Source organism: Acomys russatus, chromosome 14 (assembly GCF_903995435.1).
Source record: "Acomys russatus chromosome 14, mAcoRus1.1, whole genome shotgun sequence".
Taxonomy (NCBI): Eukaryota; Metazoa; Chordata; class Mammalia; order Rodentia; family Muridae; genus Acomys; species Acomys russatus.
Genome location: NC_067150.1, coordinates 17,703,636 through 17,727,716, shown reverse-complemented (window position 1 = coordinate 17,727,716; position 24,081 = coordinate 17,703,636). Strand labels below are relative to the sequence as shown.

The 24,081-nt window shown below is 43.6% G+C and overlaps 1 protein-coding gene across 1 annotated transcript in view; it reads right to left on the bottom strand.

The window, feature by feature from the left end:
• Window positions 1–456: 456 nt before the first annotated feature.
• Bmper (BMP binding endothelial regulator) overlaps window positions 457–24,081 on the bottom strand; it is a 243,434-nt gene continuing 219,809 nt past the window's right edge. The window contains exons 14-15 of the mRNA XM_051156089.1: window positions 9,335–9,465; window positions 457–1,420 (exon numbers count right to left, since the gene is read on the bottom strand). Of these exons, the coding sequence (XP_051012046.1) occupies window positions 1,239–1,420; window positions 9,335–9,465 (313 nt within the window). The 3' untranslated portion in view covers window positions 457–1,238. The remainder of the gene's footprint in view (window positions 1,421–9,334; window positions 9,466–24,081) is intronic.

The following is a 24,081-nucleotide window of genomic DNA, read 5'->3' as shown; positions in this document are numbered from 1 at the left end:
CTAATTTATAGAAATATGACACAGGACATCAGGAAGGAAAACTGTAGTTGTTTAAATCTTAAGCCCTTTATTTACTACAATGCAGAACATTTTACTTTTTGACATCAATAGGTTTGGTGGGATTTGTTTTTGTTTTTGTTTTTTGACATTTTTTTTTTATTCAAGAGAAAAAAAGAACTGATATCTGTTAATAACATCAGTAAATTAGAGTGGATACAGAAATGATTCTCCTTTGGAATGATGCCAAAACAGCTGGTCAGCAGATTCTTCTGTCCAATACCAGCAACATATGAATATCCATCAAACAACAGTGCACAGTAACAATACAGAATAACCCAACACTTTCATTTTATACATCATGGGATAGTGACAAACGGTAGATGGCCTCTATCTACTCAATGGATTTGCCGATCCTAAATAGTTCTGCGATTCAGGGAAAGTAGTGTTTCTTTACACGTTGTGCAATGATTTCTCCAAATATCTTCTCATGTTCAATAAAATGTCATTCAGACACCTTTTGACTTCAGTGCATGACATACAAATGGCCATATCCATTACACACATAAATAATGAGGAGACTCATGGAGTATGCAAAAATGAAAAGAAATAATTTGATTTTTTTCAATAACCTAATGAAAAAAAATACACATTTCTTGGCAACTATCCAGTTTTGGAAACAATATCCAGCTATGGTCCAGTGAAGTGCAAGAGCCTCCCTCCGGTTTTCACTCCTCAGGGCCCACCCCCAGTCCAATGCCATCTTTCTCTGGCATACATTCCAGTCTTTGGAAATATGAAATACCCTAGGCAAAGTGCCCTTCTCCAAAACAATATTCCACTCAAAGATCCTGACACAAATCTTAAATTAATGCAGGCAGGCAGGAAGGCTCTTATGAAATTGCCAGGAATGACACATGTATGCAACATTAAAGACACCTGATAGGTCTGCATGCCACCTTATTAAATTAAAAGCACCTGTGTATTTATATGATGCATCCAATGGCTTAGATATTAGGATTCTAGAAATAACACATGTCTTATAGCAAAAAATATACATATAATAATCCACCTATAGTTTATATAAATGATGAAATGTTTTGAATATATCTATATATATACACACATATATACTCTGTGTATTTGCAGAATCAGGCGCATAAATACTACAGTCCTTCATTGGCTCTTCCATGTAAGTGTCAGAGACACTAGATTTCAAAGTCTATGGACTAGAACAAAGGTCATCGCTGAGGACAGAGGACTGGCTTGATGCACCTCCCCTTATGAAGAACCAGATTTGCTGGACAGTGGCAGCCTGCAATACATGCCTTATTGCATGGGCCAATCTCATTCCAGTTGTCACAGGTCTTTACACATCCAGGGCCACAGGTATCATAAACAGCACCATGTTTGCACTGGGTAGCTAAAAAAAGAGGGAACAAAGTTGCTGTAAGTAAATGGCCATGGCAGCTCACCTTCTGCATGAGGCAAGTCTTGCAGGCTCTGCATAGACTCTGCCACAACCAAAGTCAGATTTACACTTTAGTGAGGAAAGAAAGAACAGGTACCATTTTTTGAACACTTAGGGAGTTAAGAAACCCAAAGATCTGTCTCCTGGTCCAATGAATGTTAGAACAAAAATGATAGTAATCAAAGCTTTCCATTCCTAGGTAAGACAGGTCATAAATTTATAAGGCCATTAGAAAATCGGTAAGGTTATTTAGTTACTGCAAAATACCATGACAATTTAGTCTTCAATAATCCTTCCTGTTGCTAAGTTATTATGAAGAAAAATATCACACACAAGTATTTCCATTTCCAAAGTATAGAATTACACAAGGGGAAAAAATTCTGAAAATGTTTGAAAAATGTGACACATTTTAAATCAAAGAGATCATGTGTTGAATGAATCAATTTGAGACAAGTGAGAGGAAGAGTAGGATAGTGTCAGATGTAGAAGAGGCAGATGTGTGGCCACAGAAGGGCAGCAGCTGGCTGGCTGGGTCAGAAAGTACAAACCAGAGACAATGACATAGGCAAGCCCTACTAATGTGATATCTTGATTAACTTAGAACTGAAATGATTTGGATAATATTTCAGAGATACTGAAAATTCTCAAATTGATTTGTCAGCAAGCTGTAATACAAACATTCTGGAAGTTTTATGAAAACTTGACTTTTCCAACTGTCTTAGCTCCAATGACAAAGGAAAGTGCTGAGGCTCATTCTCAGCCATGGGAACTTGGCACATGCAGGAACTGAGAGCAGAGATTCTCCAGAAACACCAATCAGCACTCCAAGCTTCATTTGAAATTATTTCAAACAAAACTAATAACAACAGAGAGTCATTTCTCCCTGGTTTAATTTCTCCATTTTAGTTTGTGCATTGTGAAGAAAATACCTGCCAAGGGACTGATCCTGGACCCATAAGCCTTACAACTGTTTCTTTTTAATAGACCTTACTCCAGGTCTTTGGATGATATATTTGTAGTTACCAAAGCACTGGTATTTGTCCATATTTAACTAATAGTGAGTTAATAAGAAGCATTAAGTAAGTTCTAGGATGGCTTCCAGAATCACCAAACAAGGAGAAAGGTGGCCAGTCAAGAGTTATCAATTGCTTCTCTCACACATGCTCCCTTATTATGAGATGTTTGAAACAGTTGAGAATCAGTTGAAAGTTACCAACTACAAAATACCAACCAACTTTGGGCCTGGTGAGATGGTTTCCTTGGGTCAAGTGATTGCTGTACACTCATGAGGACTTTAGTTCATGTCCCCAACACCCCAAAGCTTGGGTTGGCAGCACATGTCTATAGCCATAGATTTAGAGGGAAAAAGACAGGCGGATCCTTGGAGCTTTTTTCACCCGCCAATGTAGCTGATACAGCTTAGCCATATAGAAAGATACCCAGTATTGAGCTCTGTCCTCGGCACAGGCACACATGTGCAACGACATACACAAACATCTGGTTACACACACAAGCATTTGACTTCAAAATTGTTTTTTTATGGGTCCCTAATAAGTAGATGCATATTTAAATAGCATGTATTCTACTATTGGTCCATATTAAAAACCGGAAAGTATTAAGTATGAACTTTTATCAATCACCTGTCACCTGTCTGATCCATTTCAGAAGATGAGTCACTCGTGGCTGTCACCTGTCATTATATGGCAGCTGCAGTGTCATAGATGCTTAAGCCTGACTTGGCCTCTTAGCTCTTTGAGGTCTCTTTTCAACTGCACCTTCCTATCTAAAACTCACATTCACTACTCTTTCACACTGTCCCCACCCACTTCTTCTTTACACCTACTGTGACCATCTGTCCCTGGAATGGAAGCTTGCTGAGAACAGAGATTTCTGCCTGGTCTATCACTATAGATTGGGAAACTAGTCAGTTTTTTTTTGGGGGGGGGCAGAGGGGATACAGAGCATGTTAGGTAGAAAGGCCATCAGTGAATCCTCTCTACCCTTCTTTGCTTGTTCTGTGCTGTGCTAAGCTTTCCTCTTCGGGTGGCCACAGATGCTTTCTGAACATTGTTACCACCATCACAAGATTGAAGGGAATAAAAGAGTGGAGGCAGGAAATCCTACCCCTACCATTGGTCTGCAGCTGGTCATAGTAGGTCGTTTCTCCTACCAAAAAGCCTGCATTACTGAACTCTCTCGTCCTCAGTTTCCAAAACTTGACTCCTCCCTGGCCTGACTGGGCCCATAAGAGGTAACAGCTTGTCTGTCATTAGCGCAGGGTCTGGGGCTTCTGTCTATTCCTAGCCTATCTATAACCTTTAAATTACTTTGTCTCTAAAACATACTCGATCGATTTGAGTGTGCCTAGACGCAAAGCCATCTAGTGAATAACAAACCATTATTCCGTCCCTTAGTGCTATACTCCCTGACATGACCTCTATTTACAGTCTAACTTAGAGCATTCCGATGGTTAAACATTTCATCACTCACTTCTGCTCCTCCAGCTGTCAGGAAGCACCTAAAACCAAGTCAGTTCATCCACTGTGATCAAGGGCTACCGTGAAGCCCACCACTCATCACCGCCATTGCCCACCTACCACTCTTGATTTGGGCATCTGTGATAGCTTTTAGACCCTTCGCCGAACATTTCAAAGTTCTCTTCCCTGGGATTGACAGAATACCCTATTCTTACTCAATAATTTGGGAACCTCCTCGCTGAAAAATCAGTCCACATACAGTCTTCAGAAATCTTGTTACCTTTCTCTAAAACAGCGGTGGTCACAGCTGGAAATGGCAATTATTGTGGCGCTTATACTGTCAGGCCCACACTTCAGATCAAGTTAATTAGAACCTCTGAAGAGGGCAAGGTGGGACCAGGATGTCGGTCATTTAAAATCACACAGACTGGTGATGTTAGCATGCAGTAGGGACTGAGACACGCCCTGTCAATAACTTTTACGTCCACGCTCCCAACACTACAGACATGGAGAACCCATGCTTCCAAAGTAGGTGCATAAAAGAAAGGTCTTATGCACCTCCATCACTGTCTTCCTCAGACTCCACTGGAACATGATCTGACCCACAGCGTGTACCCATTCTAAGTATCTGGGTTACCTGGGTCATGGGCCTGAACTCCCTCCCCTCACCTATGTACTGTCTCTCATTCACACAAGACCTTGCTGACTGTAGGTTTCCGGCCTATCCCCTCCAGAACTCCCTCTGCTGTCTTTCTGTTTGCACATTCGTCTTGTCCCTTATTGTTAACCAAAGCCATCCCCGTGACATCGGGCTTACTTTTCTCCTCCTCTCAAATGCCAAAGTGTATGGGAAAACGTGTAGTCATTTTGCCTTACTCCGTAATCCATTAACACTGCAAAACCCATCTCCCTAGTCCCCCTCTTTAGTGATGCTGTCCCTTCCAAAGTTCTCACCAGTAACATCTGCTGACACCTTGCAGCTTTCACTTACAAAAGAGCCTGCTCAGTCATTTTGTCCGTTTGGCTTATGACATTGCATGCCCTCTGGTTCCTCGCTAACCCCTTACAGATGCACTCGTCTCTTGGATGCCTGTGTTTGGTCTTAGCACTAAATGTTGAAACTGCCTCCTAGCCTGCTCCCCTGACAAGCTTTTGTACTCTGCTTCCCTTCACTTTCCATCTCCAATTCCAGTTTTATCGCTATTTCCCAGTTAGAGAGCTTCAAATCTATTATCATTAGCTTTAATTCTTCCACTAATCCAATTTCTTATCTAAATTCAAATGTCACCTCTTTCAAATAGCTCCTGAAAACCCCAGGTGCCCTTCTTCTCTCTGCATTTCACAGCACTTGGACATTATACTTGCTTGTTTGTTTGGACTGTCCAATAATAGTGAAGTTATGGGATATTTATGCGTCTGTTTGTGTGTGTGTGTGTGTGTGTGTGTGTGTGTGTGTGTGTGTGTGTGTGTGCGTGTGTGTGTGTGTTTGTGAGAGGGGGTAGGGGAGAAAGTGTAGGTGTGAGCAGGTGTGGGTGAGCATGAGTATAGGGGAATGCATGTGTGTATGCATTTGGGTGTGTTTGAGTGTGAGCTTGTGTGAGGATGTATGAGGATGTTTGTGAGTGCATATGTGTCAGTATACGGTGTGTGTGTGTGTGTGTGTGTGTGCGCGCGCGTGAGTGCACGCACACGTGCAGTGTGCTTCTATATAAATACGGATTCTGGTGGAATTCCTGTCCTTGACACACAAGCCAAACACTTTATAGGCCGAGCTGCCTCCAGCCCTGCAGGTGTGATTCTTAAGAGAGAACCATAGGATTCCCTTGTACCTCTTTGAAAATATATTAATTTTCAGTCAGCTCCTACAAGATTTTTTTTTCTAAGTTTGCAGCAAAATCTGTGTAGTTATATATTTAAATAATTCTAAAAGTCATTATGGCAAGCACCCTGGCTGAAGTGAATGAACTGCTGAGGTCTGGGCTCCTGAGGGCAGAGCTCTTGCCCACTGTCTTCCAGAGTTCTGACACAAGGCTGAGTATCGGGGTGAGGTGGGGTGGGGAGTCCACTGTGTGTGTATTAGATTATTTATGTTTGTTTATCTTTTCTCTAACTTTGGTGGTTTCATTTAATGACAAGTAACCCTTTACTCCATTTCCAACATGGATTCTCTTTGGCCAGTGTCAAGTTCATTTTCACACTCTTGCTTCCTGGTTATCTCTTAGCTTTTGTCCACCCAATGCTTTGTTCCCTTCAGTTCTCAGAAGCATTTCCTCTTCCCCGTGGTCTCCTTTCCTTATAGATATGACTTACCCTATGTCTTCTGGCCTATAATGCCAATTATTGTTTTTCTAGCTCCACTAGACTTCTTATCTTTTTCATACCAAGCAGAGACATCTTTTACAATCTAAGACTAGAAGTGAGGCTGCAATGAATGAAGAATTACAAGGACCTAACAGGTTCTGTCATACAATATCATCTTAATTCTAATTCAGATTACATCAATAAGCATCTATCGGGTATCTGATATTAAGCTTGGGGAACAGCTGTGAGACAGATAGCATCTCTGGCATCCAGTTACAAGAGACTGGACTCAAAAGCAAACAGGTGCCACTGCCACATAGCCAGATCCATAATATAATGAATGTAAGGTGTACAGTTCTTGAGACTGAAAGCAAAACACAGTGGGAGAGAAGAGAAAGAATAATGACTCAACATCGAGAGTCAGGTGTGGATCAAGTGAGACTGCAGATTTTTTAAAAAGTCCAATTGAGATAATAAAAGGTAATCAGAGGGCTGGTGACACAGTTCAGTATTCACTTAGCACATGCAATGCCTTGGGTTTGCATACTAACAGTAATAATAATAATAATAATAATAATAATAATAATAATAATAATAATAATAATAATAATAATAATAATCCGTAGAGCCTTGGGAGACCAAAAACATTAGAAAGAACTCCTCAGGCAGAGAGATGCGTGACTCAGAGATTAGTGTGGACAAGGTAACATGGGTACGATGGTTGAACTAGTATGCATTGGAAAGAAGATGGCCTTTGGCTTGGTAGGTGAGCAGGTATGGAGCTTGGGGAGGCAGGATGAAGATAAAGAGAGGCAGAGCACCAGCCCAGGGCCAGAGACTGCTGAAGCCCTCACAACACCCTGAAAAGAGAACGCTTAGGTAGCTTTTAAGCTGAAGAATGCCATAATCAGATTTATCTTCATTTCAGTACAGTGTTTAGATGAGCCTACCAAGCAAGTGCTAACTAGAGCTCTCGTTTCCTCTCTGTGAATCCATTTATTTTTTCAAGCTCATAAAAGAAAAGGCGATGGTCTCTTTCTGAAGATCAATACCACCAACTCACATATCCATCATCCTGTTGCACCAGGACCACCTCAGGAAGTCTTCAGTTCACTCAGCGGCTTCAGCGATGCTGCAGTCAAAGCACCTGTCTGGCAGCTCTGAGAGGTACGCGGGCCAGCTGAAGTAGCCTATGTGTTCTGCCATGGCTTGTAACTCCTCGGTGATTCTAACTCCAGGTAGGCTGAGACTTACTGTTTGAAGCAAAGGTGATGCCTATTCACTGCAAACACGCATCCAAGCCCCATCTCCACTCTTCTGTGAAGCAGGCCACCTCTTCTGTGTTCCACAAATGAAAACATTCAGGGGCTAGCTGTGGCATAAGCTGCCTTCTTGTTTAAGATCCGAGCCAAAGCTTTCAGGGCTATTTCACAACTATAAAAATTCCAGGCTTTTTTTTTTTTTTTTTTTTTTTTTTTTTTTTTTTTTTTTTTTTTACTTCTTGGCAAATCTGGCCCTTTATACTAAAGCGTTTCCCAACACTTGAGCTTAGATGACACGTATTCAGCCTTGCCACCTTCAACTCCCAGGAGCAGCAGTTGCTGCCACTGACTGAACACCCGCTGTGAGCTGGACACTCTTCGGGATGTTTCATGCACGTATCACGATGTTCACACCTTGATATGGTGACATTCCATAACATTCCCTTCTCTCCATGGCGGACAATCACATGATCTTAACTTAGGACACCATCAGCTTTATACCCTGACTCCTTCAATAGTCCTTTCTCAGCGACCTGTGTTCAATCTAGACTCCCTCCGATCTATCTCTATGCCCTAACCTTTGTAAAATACATTTGAAAAGATGTATTTATTTATTTTATGTACATTAGTGCTCTGTTTTCATGTACACCAAAAAAGAGAACCAGATTCCATTACAGATGGTTGTAAGGCACCATGTGGTTGCTGAGACTTGAACTCAGGACCAACGGAAGAACAGTCAGTCCTCTTAACCATTGAGCCATCAATCCAGCCACCAAAATAAGTCTTCTTAAGTCCTCACTGGCTTCCATCTTTAATAAAAGCTGACTTCCTTCCCAAGGTCTGGAAAGCGTGTACATCTCAGCTTCCTCTCCGCCCATTCTCATTTGTGTCCCACTCTTCCTTGATCATCAGGATCGAGCCAGAACAAATTCCTTTACAGTGTGTGAAACGACTGGAGTTTTGCTGCTTTGTGGCTGTTCAGCCTGCTTCTTGTGTAGGGACTACTAGCCCCGAATCCCTGCAGGCCTTCAGCACCATGGCCAAGCTGTCTTCTTTACACTGTCCAAGGCACTACCCAGCCCCTTTTTCCATTTGCTTTCTACAACTCCACGTGATTTGTTCTTTCTTCACACTGAACTATCATTTGCAAGTGTTTATTGTAAGTCATGCTTTTGTCCTCTTCTCTCACAAGACAGCGGCACTTCAATGACAAGGAACTCATCACTTATAGTCATCAAAGTACCCACAGCACGTAGCACAATGCCCAGGGCTTAAGCCACTTTGTACTAACTATTTTTGGACAAAGAGAGGCATCTATTTGACACATATCAAATGAACTAGTTAATGAGGACAAAGTGCTAATAAGCACTGTTGTAGGAATTTGCCTATCCAAGGGAGGGAAACATTCTGCCGGGGTTTGTTCAACTACCTATTATAACACATCGTGTTTATCCTGAAGACCTTAGATGACTGCGATGGTCCCGAATCGCCTTTTTTCCACCCATGATCTAAACTAGTTGTGACTTCCATGTTCTAAGCACATCCAGCTGTTAGCTTGAAGCTGGGAGGATTTTGCAACAGTGGAAATCCTTAAATTGTTAAAATGTGCATGTCACAGAGCATTTGTCTTAAGTGCTGTCTACCCTACCCCATGGGAAGCTCCTGTGTTTTGTCAAGTTGCACTCCAGCTGAATCACCGCTGGGATTTCCCGTTGGTCCAGGAGGGATGTGGCCCGCTCACATGAGCATCTGCACGTTGCCCCATTCTTATCCTGACCATGCCAGTGAATGGCTGCTACGTGGATGCTCCCGGGGGTCTTTCTTACCTGCACAGCTCTGCTGAGGCTCCCAGTGCACTTTGATGCCCTCTCTCTGGCAGGCACGGGTATAAGCCAGAAATGACTCACAATAACAGTTTTTATGGACTGGACATTCGCACATGTCTGTCACACAGGACCTATGGGTCACAACAGAGAGAAAAATATCATTTTAATATATCAAACTATGAAAGACCAGACATGATATCTGTGAGAAAAGGTTGGGTGGATACCTAAAAGTAAGTATAAAAATTCTGTAGGCAAACCCACTGCTTAATTACTCTGAACACTTTAATATTGTGTTTTCACTCTTTGAAAGAACTATCCCAAAGAACTTGCTGCCATGTCAAAAATGTTCTAATAGCCACACTGCTCAAAGAAGTAGCCACTACCTGCATCTGCCTACTAAGGACTTGGAATGCGGCTGGAGCCACTGAGCAAGCGAATGCCTAATTTGACTTAATTTTAACTGCCATAGCTAGAAACAGCCACTGACGATGAACCCTACTTAAAAGGAAGTTCTTGGAGCACAGAAATGCAGCCATTTGTGACAGTAAGGGCACAAGAAATGGTTGGCTCTACTACAGCACAGCCAAGAACACCAAGCAACTTGATAAAAGCACGAAAGACCATGGCTTTGGGATGTGCAATTAGCATTCACTCTTGCAAGATCTTACATCCCAGTCTCATCTTCAGGCTGCCAGATAACATGTTCCCAAGAGAGCAAGCATTTCAGATGCTTAGTTAGGCCTAGCAGGGAGGAGGAGGAGGATTCAATCACGATCTCCAGCTTAATTTAAATATGAAAACAAATGACCAACATATCAATTAAGCTGAAATGTGTTCAAAGGCAAACAAGTTCTTAAACATTTCCACTAGACAGACATAATAATGAGCTTGCATCACGAAAGAATATTACTTTACGAAGTGCTTTGGCAGATGGTCCGTCACAGAGTGATAAACGAGGGCTACTGAGCAGAGTTCCTCTGTCATAGATGAAGGGATCATTCTACTCAAGTACATAGATGTGCCCAAACTCATATTTAGAAGTGTTGAAAGAGCAAATCGAATTCTGCTTCCTGACTTTGAGCATCCCATCTCTTATCATATCATGCTTAAATCCTCACCTCCACAGGCAAATGTACCACTCCAAGATTAATAAAATTAAGCTAATCTTACTTTTTTTTCTAGTCTTTGTTCAGCAATTTCCTTCCTTGCTGAACCAATTTCAGGGCTGAGTGAGTAAAAATAATCAAGATTTTTAATTGAGGCATATGATCCTGAAAAGTATTCAGGCCATGGCCATCCAGTGCCAACACACAGATGTTTCTCTCAGTGTGGGTCATGGAATCTACTGGTTGAAGAGAGAGGCCAGTCAGCATCAGGCACTAGTTGGTACACCACCTAGCTAGGAACAAGAACTAAGCAACCAGATTCAAGAATCGATGGTAATGCAAGCCTGTCTAGCCCACTACTCAAACACACAGTGTCGAGAAACAGGGACCAACAGATGAAGGAGACATGAGGCTGAAACAAGAAGAGCCTTTGGCATGTCATTGATGATTGGTGCACAAATGCCAAGACTGAGAAACTGATCTCTTTCCTTTCTGTAGTGAACAAAGCTGCATCTCTTCATACGTCGGTCCAACCTCATTAAAGAAACCCTCTGAAACTATATTCCAGCAAATGTATTCAGGCACACAGCCGTGTCTTTGCACTAGATCTTGCCTCTGAGTTTCCCAGAAAGAAGTCAGATTAATCTTGCTTGCAAAGTAGCCACTCCATGTTGCCCCTGCAGCCTCCTCTACTGCATTTCCTTTCATGTTTCAGTTTTCATTACAGAAAACCTCATGTCTATCATCTTCGTACTCAGACTCCACAAACAGCACTGTTGAGTGCTACAGGCTACACCTTTATTGTCACTCCTACTTTACATCTCCAGTAGGCTTTAATCTCACCTCTTTGTGGCCTCCATGGAGGACTTCCCCCTGTACACACAGTTCTCACTGGCGTGGGACAGGTAGACTGACATCTAATGAAACTGGCCAATGATGGAGATAAGTGGGAAAGTGGTGGTCCAAATAAAGATTTTTATTTTTCAACAACAACAACAAAAACAAAAATCTTACAACTAAAAGAGTAGTAAGCCATGTGAACAGAGTCTCCAGAGAGAGAGGAATTTTCAGAACAATGAAGTCTTAAGGAAAGAGGCATAACCTACCCTGCTCACAACAGGGACCCATTTAAACAAATTTTGGTGAATGCCCAATGAAATATTCTATAGCTATTACACTGATGTTTTGAAAATATTAAAATACTAAGCAGTATAAAATGTGATATTGTATAATCACAGAAACAAAATAAAATAGATATCCTCAAGTGTCCATAATGTCCATCTTAAGGTGGTGAGTGAAACTATAGCCCGTATTATTTTTTAACTCTCCACAATTAATATATCTCATGTCTAAAAATTAAATATCAAAGGAAGCATGGACTCTATTAGTGTTTAAAATCATAATTTAGGAACTAGAGTTGTAAGATAAAGTGAAACAGTCAGAGAAGTTCATGGTATCCATTTATTGGTCTTAGTTTTTAAATAATTCTACTAAAATATTTCCAGACTTTACTGGGACCTGCTGATACAAACTCTAATTCAATTTACTTTTCATTGTCTTCACATTGCCCTCCTGGTCCTGTGAACTTGACATCCAGACAGATGGAACAGGTACTAGAATAATTACATATGCTTTTGCTGGTTACAAAGGAATTTATTACCAGAAAACTAAAAGCATCTTGAAATGTACTTTAAACCAACTTCAGAAGGGGAAATGACTGTTATCCAACTGTTCCATTCATGTTTATCACACTTAATAATTCAGTGCGAGGGAAACATAGTTTATGACATGTGGCATTGAGCTGATGTGCATTTCTTGGAGATTACCATCATTTCTTTAATTGCTATGCATCAATATTGTATAATATATGATATGACATAAACATAATATAAACCCATGTTATATCCTATGTATTAAGATTTTAATAACTTTTTAGTGTTGCTGAGATTTATGGCATCTATGTTTCAGATTTTACAACATTCCCTTGCCATGACTATGGTCTAATAAATGAAGAGTCTGTCAGAGACTCAGCTGTCATTGTGCCAGTGGGGAGACAGACCGCCTACTCTGAGCTTTGCCAGGCAGGCTCTGAAGGTAGAACTACCTGCCTAGTATTTGGGTTTTATCTCTAAGGGGCATAACAATAATGGGGTTGTAGAGAAGGACAGAGCTGAGGGAAAGATGCCAAGGCTACTAGAAAATAGAGAAAATAAAATTATATAGAACTGCTACATTGGTAGAGGGAGATTTAAGATAGATCTCTTGCTGGCTGCTCTCCCAGAGGAAACAGATTGAAAACCAAATGTTGTGTCTGTCACCAAAGAAGTCAGTGGAGGAGAAACTGGCCAAAGATCAGGCCCCTTGCCCTTGGTGTGACAAGACAGAGTCCTAGAGGGTCACTGCCCTGAGACTGAAAGCGCTCCAGACCAGAATCCCAGACGTTGTTCCTGGAATGAGGAAGCTCCCAGTGCCAGTTGGCTTCCGACTCAAACATCATCACCAATGGGGCGGGTCTTCATGTTAATCTTGAAGATGCAATCATTGAAGTCCCAGAAATGGCCAGCTGGATTCATCATCCTGAGAGGAAACTTTCCAGATGAGGTATCTCCCATAGACCCTTGGGAACTTCAATACCTAAGTGACCTTAAAACCTGTTCAAACGAGCAGTTGAATATTAGCTCATTTTTTACCTTGCTGTTTGCCTTTTGTTCAGGGACATTTGTCTGCCTGTTTGTTTCTTGCTCCCTATATTGGAGATGAAAAACAATTTGTTTGTGGGTCCTAGCCTGCAAAGATAACTTTGGGTCAGTGGACTCGTTCCCACATCCTGAACTTCCTGGTTTCCATGGTGACTAGCTCTTATTTAAGAGGATGCCAGGAATTGATTACAATAAAATATGAATCCGGCCAAAGCTACTTTCTCATATTAACCTAGGTTTCTAAATGGGGACTTTTTAATCGCCTGGCTACACTTTAGACACCACCATCCCTCTCGCAAGCAGCTTTTCATGTTGAAGGGGTTTGCCCTTCGTAACCTCAGGAGTGGCTGTTCGAGTCTTTGGCCTGTGGACCTCACTGATGTCTTATTTTTATCTCAAGTACAATCTATTCCCTTTCAGGAGACCCTTCAGCAGTCCGATGCCTTGTACTAGTGTCTCTTTGGCTGTTCCCCAGGGCCTACAAACTGCCAAGAGTGGAGAGTGAAGACCTTAACCCTCCCTATGCCCATTTCGGTTGGAAGTAGTCAGCTCCTAGCTGACCCTGAGTTTCAATTCTTGAGGGGATGTGCTAGATACTGAGGTTTATATTAGCAGGATTCAAAGATATTAGGGCTGGATCCTCTTTTGTAGTTGACAACTTGTAAAAATCAGAGACTCCAACTGTAGGACTCGGAGTACTGATCAAACAAAATATAATGGGATCTGAGTCATAGATCTGGGCCCAGAAGTTTATTAATAAATAACCATTGAAATCTTATATGATAATTATTTATCTGGGGGGCTGTCTTATAAAAAACAAAAACTCTCTTGTAATTCTTGATTCAAGGGGACCTGTCAATCAGCTTCACAAGAATACCACTGAGAAAGGTTATTTATTTTAAATGTGTCAGTGTGGTGGTCCCTTTGGCCACTGTCTACTCTCTCCCCTTAGAGGGCTCCTCTTTACTCTGCAATAAACTATCTTTCATACACACACACTCACACACACACACACACACACACACAGTGTGTGTGTGTGTGTGTGTGTGCGCGCGCGCGCATGTGCATGTGTTGGTTGTTCAATGTCTCCTTGAAAACACATCCATTTCCTCTCATAGTAGCCAACTCATTATCAACACCAGGGTGAATATCTATGGTCAGATCTCTCTCTCTCTGAAGTTTAATTTATCTCAATTTCTTAGCAGGGAAGGCAACAACTTCACTACTCCATCCAGGAAAGCTCTAAGGCAGTAACCATAGGACACTAGTGGTTGTCTAAATCACAAGTAAATTGTAAAAAGATAAAGTTTCAGTCTACGTCTATAGTCATAGTAGACACACTTGTCTGGTGACTAGTACCAAGGTTCTCTTGGGTGGTCCTATCTGATGGAACCCAGCTCCATGAGAAGACAAAGGCATCCTCGTATTCACAGAGGGCTTCCTAATTGTGGTCAGATTAGGATCAAGGTCACTTCTGCCTTCTGCCTTGCACCTCAAAAGAAAGCTCATCCTAATGATTGGAGAGCAGAAGCAGGACACAAGTTCAAGGCCAGCCTGGGCTACATAGTGGGGTCTTCTCTTAAGAACAACAGAAATGAAAGGTCACAGTTTTTGGCATCAAATCAAGATCCCTAGAAATCTGAGTTCAGCCTACTACTCCTGCCCATTTACATTGACCAGACCATAAAGAATGTCTCATCAACCCTGGCCTCCTTCCCACCTTCCTAGTCACGCTGCAAACAGGCTTTGTGTTGTAAGTTGTTTTATGATGTCTGCCCTTTCATGCTCAGTTCACATCCCTTGCACATTCTCCTTGACTAGCCCAGGAAAGGATAGTCACACCCTGCCGAGCCTTGTGCTTATGGCACCTGCAGTGTCTGAGCTTTCCTAACTTCTTTCTCTCTTGAGATGAGGAATGTGACCTCTGCATCCAGGCAGTGTCTTGAACATTTAGCTTGGTAAATACCCAGAAAAGCATAAAGCACAGATGAAGGAAGTATGGCCACCTTGCACAACTCCCATGGTTCTACACTTGCCTCATAGGACATGGCTACACATGGGCAGGGGTGAGTGCTCACAGGGCTGAGCACTTGTCTCATAGGACACGGCTACACATGGGAGGGGGTGCTCACAGGGCTGAGCACTTGTCTCATAGGACATGGCTACACATGGGCAGGGGTGAGTGCTCACAGGGCTGAGCACTTGTCTCATAGGACATGGCTACACATGGGCAGGGGTGGGTGCTCACAGGGCTGAGCACTTGTCTCATAGGACACGGCTACACATGGGAGGGTGCTCACAGGGCTGAGCACTTGTCTCATAGGACACGCCTACACAAAGTCCCCAAGATAAGCTGCTTCTGTAGAAACCTTTCTGTCCTTGTTTTCATTTGGAGCTTCTTACACTCCTGTCCTGTCTCCTAGGTGAATCTTTTTTCTTAACATAATGATTGTAGGAAAATAGGACTTGGTGAGATAACTCTGCTTTAGTAAAGATATTTCCAGAAAAGCACATGTTCATTATGGTGAGAATAACCTATAGCTTTTGGCGTTATTAAAAATATTCTGTTATTGTTAAAATAAACATGGCTGTGCTTCCTAGCAACAGCAAAGCCAAGTGCATCTCCCCCTGCTTCCTCTGGGACAAAGGCTATTTATAATGCACAAAGGTGAGTGTCTCTGCTGCCAGCAAAGAGCTCACAGTGCTGAAAGGGCAGAAGGATTAACCTTTGGGAATCTCTACTCTGTTTCCAGGAGAACAGCAAGCAAGCCAGCAGAGCCAGCAGCCAAACATGGAGGGGCACTTTCTCCTCTGCCACCAGAGAGGAGCTTTGCCTGGACTGTGTCTGTCAACCTGTGGGTCAACTTTCCTGAGACTGAGGACTAATGAGGCAAAACATAGCAGCAGCAGCAGCAGCAACAGCAGCAGCAGCATGGCCATGGCTCTCCTTGGTATTCATATCTGGGAAATTCTTAAGCTGGTTGTTGTTTGGGAAACAAGGAGAAGAAGTCAAAGAGGAGTGCTGGGAGACAGCCTTGGTCAAGGGGTCAAGCTCCCAAGAGTCTACTAAAAGCTTCGCCTACACTTTAACCCTTAAAATTCTGCCCTCGTTGCTGAGCCTGAATTTTATTAAAAAAAAAAAAAAAAAAGCATCTAGACTTAGTAACAATGGTGAGATGACCTACCCATATCACATTATGCATTAAAAAAAACTCACCCAGGTAGCAGCTGTCAACATTCTCCTCAAAGCCACACAGACACTTAACCAAACTTGTGCTTATCCATCCACTCACTCAACAAGAAGGAAAACAGCCCAGATGGGGAGGCCTGGTGGCACTCAGAGGAAGGATAGCAAGTTACCAAGAAGAGACTCGATATTCTAAGAGCATATATAGGGGGAAGAGGTCTCCCTCAATCACAGACATAGGGGAGGGGAGAAGGGGGGAAGTGAGAGGGAGGGAAGAATGGGAGGAAACAGGGGAAGGGCTAACAATCAAGATGTAATATGAATAAATTAATAAAATAAAATTTAAAAAAAAGAAAGAAAGAAAGAAAAATAAGGCTCCCAGATTCAATGAGATGGGCAGAGGTATAAGCTGCTTTATTGGGTTAATGAAAGGGCAGGAAAACTTATAGGACCAAAACCGGAGGATACTTCTATTTATTTCTCCTTCCAGATCCTTCCTGGGCCAGCTACAGTTTGGCACCCCGGTGGCATTTGTCCACTGTGGGTCAAACACTGGCCAGAATATTATGTCTTCTATGATGGCCAGTGGTTGCCAGGACAGCACTCCAAGTCTGAGCTTCTCTGTAGGGTGTGAACAGAGTCATCGAGTGCTGAGGATGCAGTCTCACTGGCTCTTCTTGTTACAGATACAGAACAGATCTCAGGCCCGGCCTCTCCCCTTCTCCCTTCTGCCATACCCTCAGTGAGACCTTTGGCTGACTCCTAAGTGAAAGGAAAGAACTGATGCAGCCTGTGCTTATTGAAAGCATAAAGCAACGCACACAGACTAAGGCAGCCCATGTCACCAAATGGGAGAGAGAGAGAGAGAGTACGTATGGAGACTAAGCATTGGACTCTAAGTCAAACAAAATCTATCATGGAGAAAGCAAGTGCAATAGAAAAACTGGACAAATCCCATGGGGTGTGTCATGGGCAGCCAGAAGGCCTTCCTGTTGCAAGATGCACGAGATGGACCTTGAGCATCTGTGGAATTTGTTTGGTTAGAGATCAAGGGCAGGGAAATTCCAGGAGAGGGAGGGGCCCCGGCATAGGGTTTTCAGATCATCCCTGGATGATCTGGATTGGACAGTCACACAGTCAAGTTCTTACCATACACAGACACCACACACACACACACACACAAAGAGTAAAGGACTCTCACTGGACAGTTGTGATGCCTGGAGGGACAGCCCGGCACACCATCTGGCTGTGACATTTCTTTCTTATAGAGATCCAGTCCTCTAGGGATCAGGTCTGCTTCCTAGAGTGGCACAGAATGACCCGCCTCCATGTGCCAGGCTGCAATGTGCCTTCCTTTGCTTCCAAGGTAACTCTAAGCTTGTGTGGTTACCTTCCTGTCTTCAGGGTCCCTCCTTCCCTGAAATCTGATCCGTTCCTGCTTTGGGAATGGTGAAAGTGCAACAACTAAGTTAACAAAACTGCCACCAAGCCATCCAGAGAGTTATTTACAGCGAGTCCCTGCTGTAATTGCCCAACCCTCATACACATTAAAAGCTCATAAATACTTTAAAAAAAGAAAAAAGCTACTTAACACTGTGGATATGGAGAAATCCTGGTTATTTTCTACTTTGTGAGACAGGGCCTCACTATGTAGCCCACGTGGCTATAGAACTCTCAGCCCTCCTGCCTCTGTCTATTGTGTGTTGGGAATACAAGGCGTGCACTACTGCACTTCGCACGAATTGATTTTCTAATCATTATAACATTGCCTGAGAGATAAATGGCACTGCCTGAATAGCAGAAGCTACCGGAGCATACAAAACCCAACACTGACCATCACCCTCCCGTCTGCTTTGGAAGCTGATATTTTTGTGGGCTAATGTAGGTTTCTGTGATTACAGAGACTTATTTTAAAGGTGGCAACGCTCGCTGTTGTTTGAGCTTTCTATAATTAATTTATGTAATCATATAAAATAATGGGTTTCTTTATCATTTCATGTATGTGTATCACTGTTCTCCACTCTAGTTCTGCACATGAGAACACGTGACAGATGGCTCTCGTTCCCCTCCCGTTCCCTTCTCGTGCCCCCTCTTCCCTTTGCATAGCCTCCTTCCCCATTTTTATACAAGGAGGTGGATTTTAATGGATGTCCTACATACATCTATCCATCAGAGTTGTGGGCTGAACAGCCAGCATGCTTATTGTAGAACCTAAAAGGTGTCCCTTCCTCATGAGGCCACACATCAGACCACATGTGCCTATCAAGACCCTGGTTTCCAAAGTTAATAATGGGACAACATTCTCTTTATCTCACTCTTGGGTGCAACTTCAAAGATACCTGAACCAGAGATGCTAAGCCAACATTCTTGAGACAAGAGGTTTTTGAAATTTCAGATTTTTTTTCAGACAATTTTGAAATATATATATATGTGTGTGTGTGTGTGTGTGTGTGTGTGTGTGTGTGTGTGTGTGTGTGTGTGTGTGTAATAAAATATTCTAGGACATGAAAGCCAAATCTAAAACCCATAATAATTTTGTTTTACATATACCTTGCATCCAAAGCTATGGATAGCTTTACAGTTCCCTTAGTGCACTTGCAATTTAATTGAAACCACCCATGCAGCAAGGTGTAGAATTTATGGAACTTTCCACTTGGGGCATCACATTGGCACTCAGAAGGCTTGGATCTGGAAGCATACACCTGGTATGAACTGTAATGTGGTAGGCAGGTTCCCTTATAGCTACAGACTGAAAATGGTTGCTGTAGGCAGGGGGCGAGGGGGGTGGGGAGAGGAGTGGAGGTGGAGGACATCAGTTTCTTGAATGGTGTAGCCACTGGGGGACTTCTTGGGAAAAATAAACAGTTCAGATGGAAAGGAGGGGATACCAGAGGGCAAAGGAGCATGAATATAATTAGGATGTGTGTATGTATGCAACTGTCAAACAAATTTTTTTTAATGGAAATTCCTCTTGGAAAATGAGCTGTCCTTGCTCAAGTGTGAAGCACAGCTGTGCCAGGAAGGAGCTGACCATGATTATAGGCATTTGCTGCTCTGTCTCTCCTCTAGAGATAAGTCACCATGTCTCTCTGGGCTGCTCTTGGCAGGGCCTGCAAGATCTTGCTAAGAGAGGGTCTCACTCACCAGCCAGGGAGAGGGGAAACCTGGTCACCACCCCCCTCTAGTGGCCAGAAGGCAGAGCGCCTGGCACGAGTAAATTTTCATTCCAACATTTCCTTCTAAATCAGAAGCCCCACTTTTTTTGGATGGTGAACGATAAAGGACCACGTAAAAATGGCTGTCTGGCAGAAAATCAATCACGTTTCTCTTAAATTCATGTTCAATCCATCACTGCCAGGCTTACCGTAGAACAATTGTAGGGCCAGCCGACCAAAGCCCTGTAATCTAAGCGTCTGCCCCTGGCGCCTGCCAAGAAGCTTGGGAGCTAGGCTCACTCCTCCAGAAGACAGAGCGAGTGCAGTAGGAGTGGGAGAAGCCTTAGCTCTATCTTTTAAACAAATCATTTTGTCAAGGCATTGAATCGAGCTTTATGGGCTTTTTGCTTGAAAACAAAACAACAAAAAAACCCTTAAGTACGAGCTGACTAACCTGGGAGAAAGATCCTCCATTGTGGGCACACCACTCCCGTGTACTTAGCCCAGAGCTTCTGGCCACTGTGTGGGGGACGTTTCCCCACCTAGGTTCCTCAGCTCTGTCCTCAAGTGTAACTCAGCTCCGGCCTTGCCTATGAGCATGGCTGTTAGGAGGTGGCCAGATGGAGGGATAGAGGGAAGAAGAGATCCACATCACCAAACACTGGCATGGAAATGGTGCACAATCTCGCAGTATCCAGTAGGGCCACCTTCAGCGGCAGTGGGGACGCACAGCCCTCCTCCTGCTCTCCCACTGGGGAGCCTTCTCCTCATACCCAGCAATCTGGATGCACTTAAATCTTGACCTTTGGAGATTTTGCAGAAATTTCACTATATAGGTGTAAATCATTGCACTCTTTGCCCCAGTCTCACTAATCTCGCCGGAGACCTTCTGACATGGCAAGGGAGAGAGGCAGGGCCAGGAGACAGCTAAGAGTCCTTGGTTCAAAATGTAAAGAAATGCTTGCTCATGGGCTCCAGAAGGTGCCAGGCAGGCATGTGAGAGCAGGTGCCTTCTTGGTCTTGGGGATGGAGAGAGACCACCAGCATCTGCAGTTCTTCCCACAACACTATCCCTTGGAAAAGCAGCAGCGCGTGCAGATACAAGTCTCTAAATTATACATTTGTTTGTGTATTTGTAGGGGTGAAAGAGATTCCTGTGAGCATGGAACTAGAAAGGGACCGCGAGAGGCAGAAAAGAGGCTTGGATGGTCTAATAGAATACATGTGACATGAACGTGGAAAGGAAATGCTGAGGATGGAAGGATACAGGCAGGGAGATGGATGGGGATGGGAGCCGAATCAGCCAAAGCAAAGATGTATGGCGATTCCCCAGGCTAGGATGTGGCTCAGTCAGTAAGGACCTTGCCTTATAAGCATAAGGGCCTGAGCTCAGCCCCAGAACATGCATAAAACTATGAGCATGGTAGCAAGTACTTATAGCCTCAGAGCTGAGGACGCAGAGACAGGAGGATCCCTGAGGCTTGCTGGCCATTTAGTCTAAACTAATTAGTGGGCTCCAGGCAAATGCACAGTAGATGGCATTCCTGAAAATGATAAGGTTGTCCTCTGGCCTTAGCATGTACCATAGTCACCTGCACACAAAGAGGCACTGGTGCACACACACCCACATATACGCACACATAGAATTTTAAGGTCACAGGGAAACCTGCTTTTTTATATGCTAATGAAATAAATAAACATTAAAAAGAAAGATATTACCTTTGTGAGTAGTGGGGTAAAAGGCACCCTGGCTTCTCTCTATTTTTTCTTAATAACTACATATGGATCTGCAATTTGTCTCAAACAAAACAGGAGAAGGAAAAAAAGGAGACTGGAGTGTAACCCAGAGAAACAGGGAAACCCTGTCTTGAAAAACCAAAAAGCCAGGTGTAGTGGCACTCATCTTTAATCCCAGCTCTCTCGGGAGGCAGAGGCAGGTGGGCTCCTGTGAGTTCAAGCCAGCCTGGTCTACAAAGTCAGTCCAAGACAGCAAGGGATACACAAGAGAAATCCTGTCTCGAAAAACCAAAAAGAAAAATAAGAAAGAAAAATAAAACAGAGAGAGAGAAAGAGAGAGAGAGAGAGAGAGAGAGAGAGAGAGAGAAGAAGAAGAGGAAGAGGAAGGAAGAGAAGAAGAAGAGGAGGAGCAGGAGGAGGAGGAAGAAATGTAGTTATGTGCCCAGTGCTTGACCAACTCCATTCCTGGATCTGGTCTGTACCTAACATAAATACAAACAATGTTCAGTAACATGCAGGTTTGTTAATGAGGCTGTAGGTCAGAATGGTGACCATGCTTGGAGTGAGGGATAGATAGATAGATAGATAGATAGATAGATAGATAGATAGATAGATGACAGACAGACCAACTGACCCAGTTGTATGTTCTCAGGCATACTACCTTCCCTCCTGTGCAATCACTTACTTTGAGTTCCACAGACAAGTGTATAACAGGATATACTGTCCCTACTGCTAATCTTGAATGAAAAGAGAGAGAGAAAAGGACCCACAATTGTTACTAGAGATGTGTAGGCGAGGGACAAGACAAGACTGACATCACTGGACCTTGGCCAAGCTGAATCTGAGTCAAGGGCAGGCAAGGTGGAACACGGTGCTGTCTTTTCCACGGGTTCAGGGTGTCGATCGTCCTCTAGGGCTTTATGAGTTTGGCCTCTTGTATCACAGCAGAGGGCTCACAGGTCTGGCACCAGTTGGGGTGTGCTTAAGAGCTAAGGGAGTCGGAGAGGGAAGACAGAAGGAATGCAGCATCCCAGGCCACGCCCCAGCCACATGCAGTAGCTGCCACCGCCTATGCTTCAAAGGGATGCTCCTCCCATAGGCCTTTCTCACATTAGGCAGTGGCTGGCTGCCAAGCCCCACAACCCGCAGAGGCACAAATCCTCCACCATGTGCCTTAATAAAAGGGTGGCGGTGGCGGCTGCTCCCAGAGGATGTGGTGCAGGGATGAGCTTTTTCAGATGTTGGGGGCCTTTCATCAAGACTTTTGTGCCTTTGGCTCCAAAATAAACCAGTATTGACATCTATTCAGTGTACAACGAAAGGCCTTTCACATCCCATGCTTTGGACAGCCATGGATGCTCAGGGATCACTCAGCCAGACCCATCACAGAAACTATCCCTACCCAGTTCACAGGGCTGAAGTGCCCATTCTTATCTCACGGTGAAGGAGTTCAGATACCAAAGGCAAATCACAGACATCACAACCCACTGGGCCTGAGGTCCAGCCTCTTGGATAGGCCCCAGAAAGGTAGAAAGAAAAGGCAATTTCCAGAAGCAACGAGGAGAGTCCTGAAAGTCCCCACAACTCCTGTCCAAAAACACATTACTGTTGTTTACATCCTACTGCTAGTAAGTGGCAAAATGCGCATTCGAAGCCTGGTCCAGCACTCTGCCTTCTATAGAACTTTCTATCCCTAGATTATTCTTCTACTGCTTCTGGTTAAAACCTGCCCCCCTCTTGAGCAGTGGTCCCAATATCTTCCTCAGAGAAGGCTTCTGGAATACTCTGACCAGAGGAGGTGGCCCCCAAGACTTTTCTGATACCCCTTCATGTCTCTTATTATCCTTTTGACTGGTCTCACTTGAGCCCTCGGTCAGACAAACCTTGTTCAGCAATTTCCCCACCCCTGTATAGTACCTGGTCCAGAGTAGATGCTCACAACCTGTTTCCTGAGTGCACAAATCACACCCACTGTTAATACGTGGTAAAGTCAGCTCCGAGAAGAGAAGTGAAGACGTGATGATGATGTTAAAGAGGAAGGGAGACCAGGTAACTGGCTGAGTATGGTCATGGGGACAGAATAGGAAGAGGGGAAAGGGCATACTAGAAGACACATTGTTCTTCTATTGTGCTAGTGGCTAGTGTCAAATTCAAATGAGAAAGAAAGAAGAAAGGAAGGAAGGAAGGAAGGAAGGGGGAGGGAGAGAGAGGAAGAAATTAAAATTCCTATGACTGGAATATGCAAGGGCCAGTGTGACAATCAAGACCAACATCCAGCGCAGTAGTTAACGAAGGAAGAACAGAATCCCAGTGCAAATTTCCAGCAAAGAGGGCTGAAATTAGTGAGGTTACGGATGTCTCCAGCTGTGGAAAGACTGAAGATGTGCTTCCTCTGCAGAATGATAACTCATCACTCCCAATCACCCTCTCGCCTCCTTAGGAACTAAAGAAAACAAACTGAAGTACAACTGAGCTAGAGTTTCAGTCAGGAGAAGGCCACTGGAGTTTTCCATAACTCGTATGTGAAGATGATAACATGGCGGGTCTTCTGGTCCTTAGTGCTAGGCTCTAACACTCATGATAGCTACAGTTTCCCGCAAAGCAGAAGATCTGAAATTTAGAAGGAGTTTCTGAGTGAGGTTAGGATTTGCCTTTATAGAGGTATTCTTCCTCCATTTTCTTAACATTTCTTCTAAAGAGAGAAGGTCTTAACAGTAGTGAACACAGCAACACACCTTGCTTGGCTCAGGACGGCAGGTGCTCAGAGCCCACCACAGGCTGGGATGCAGCCACAGAATCAGTTTCAATAGGTCGGCAGGAACACTGACTCCCCACAACAGTTCCTTCTAGAACACTCCTGACA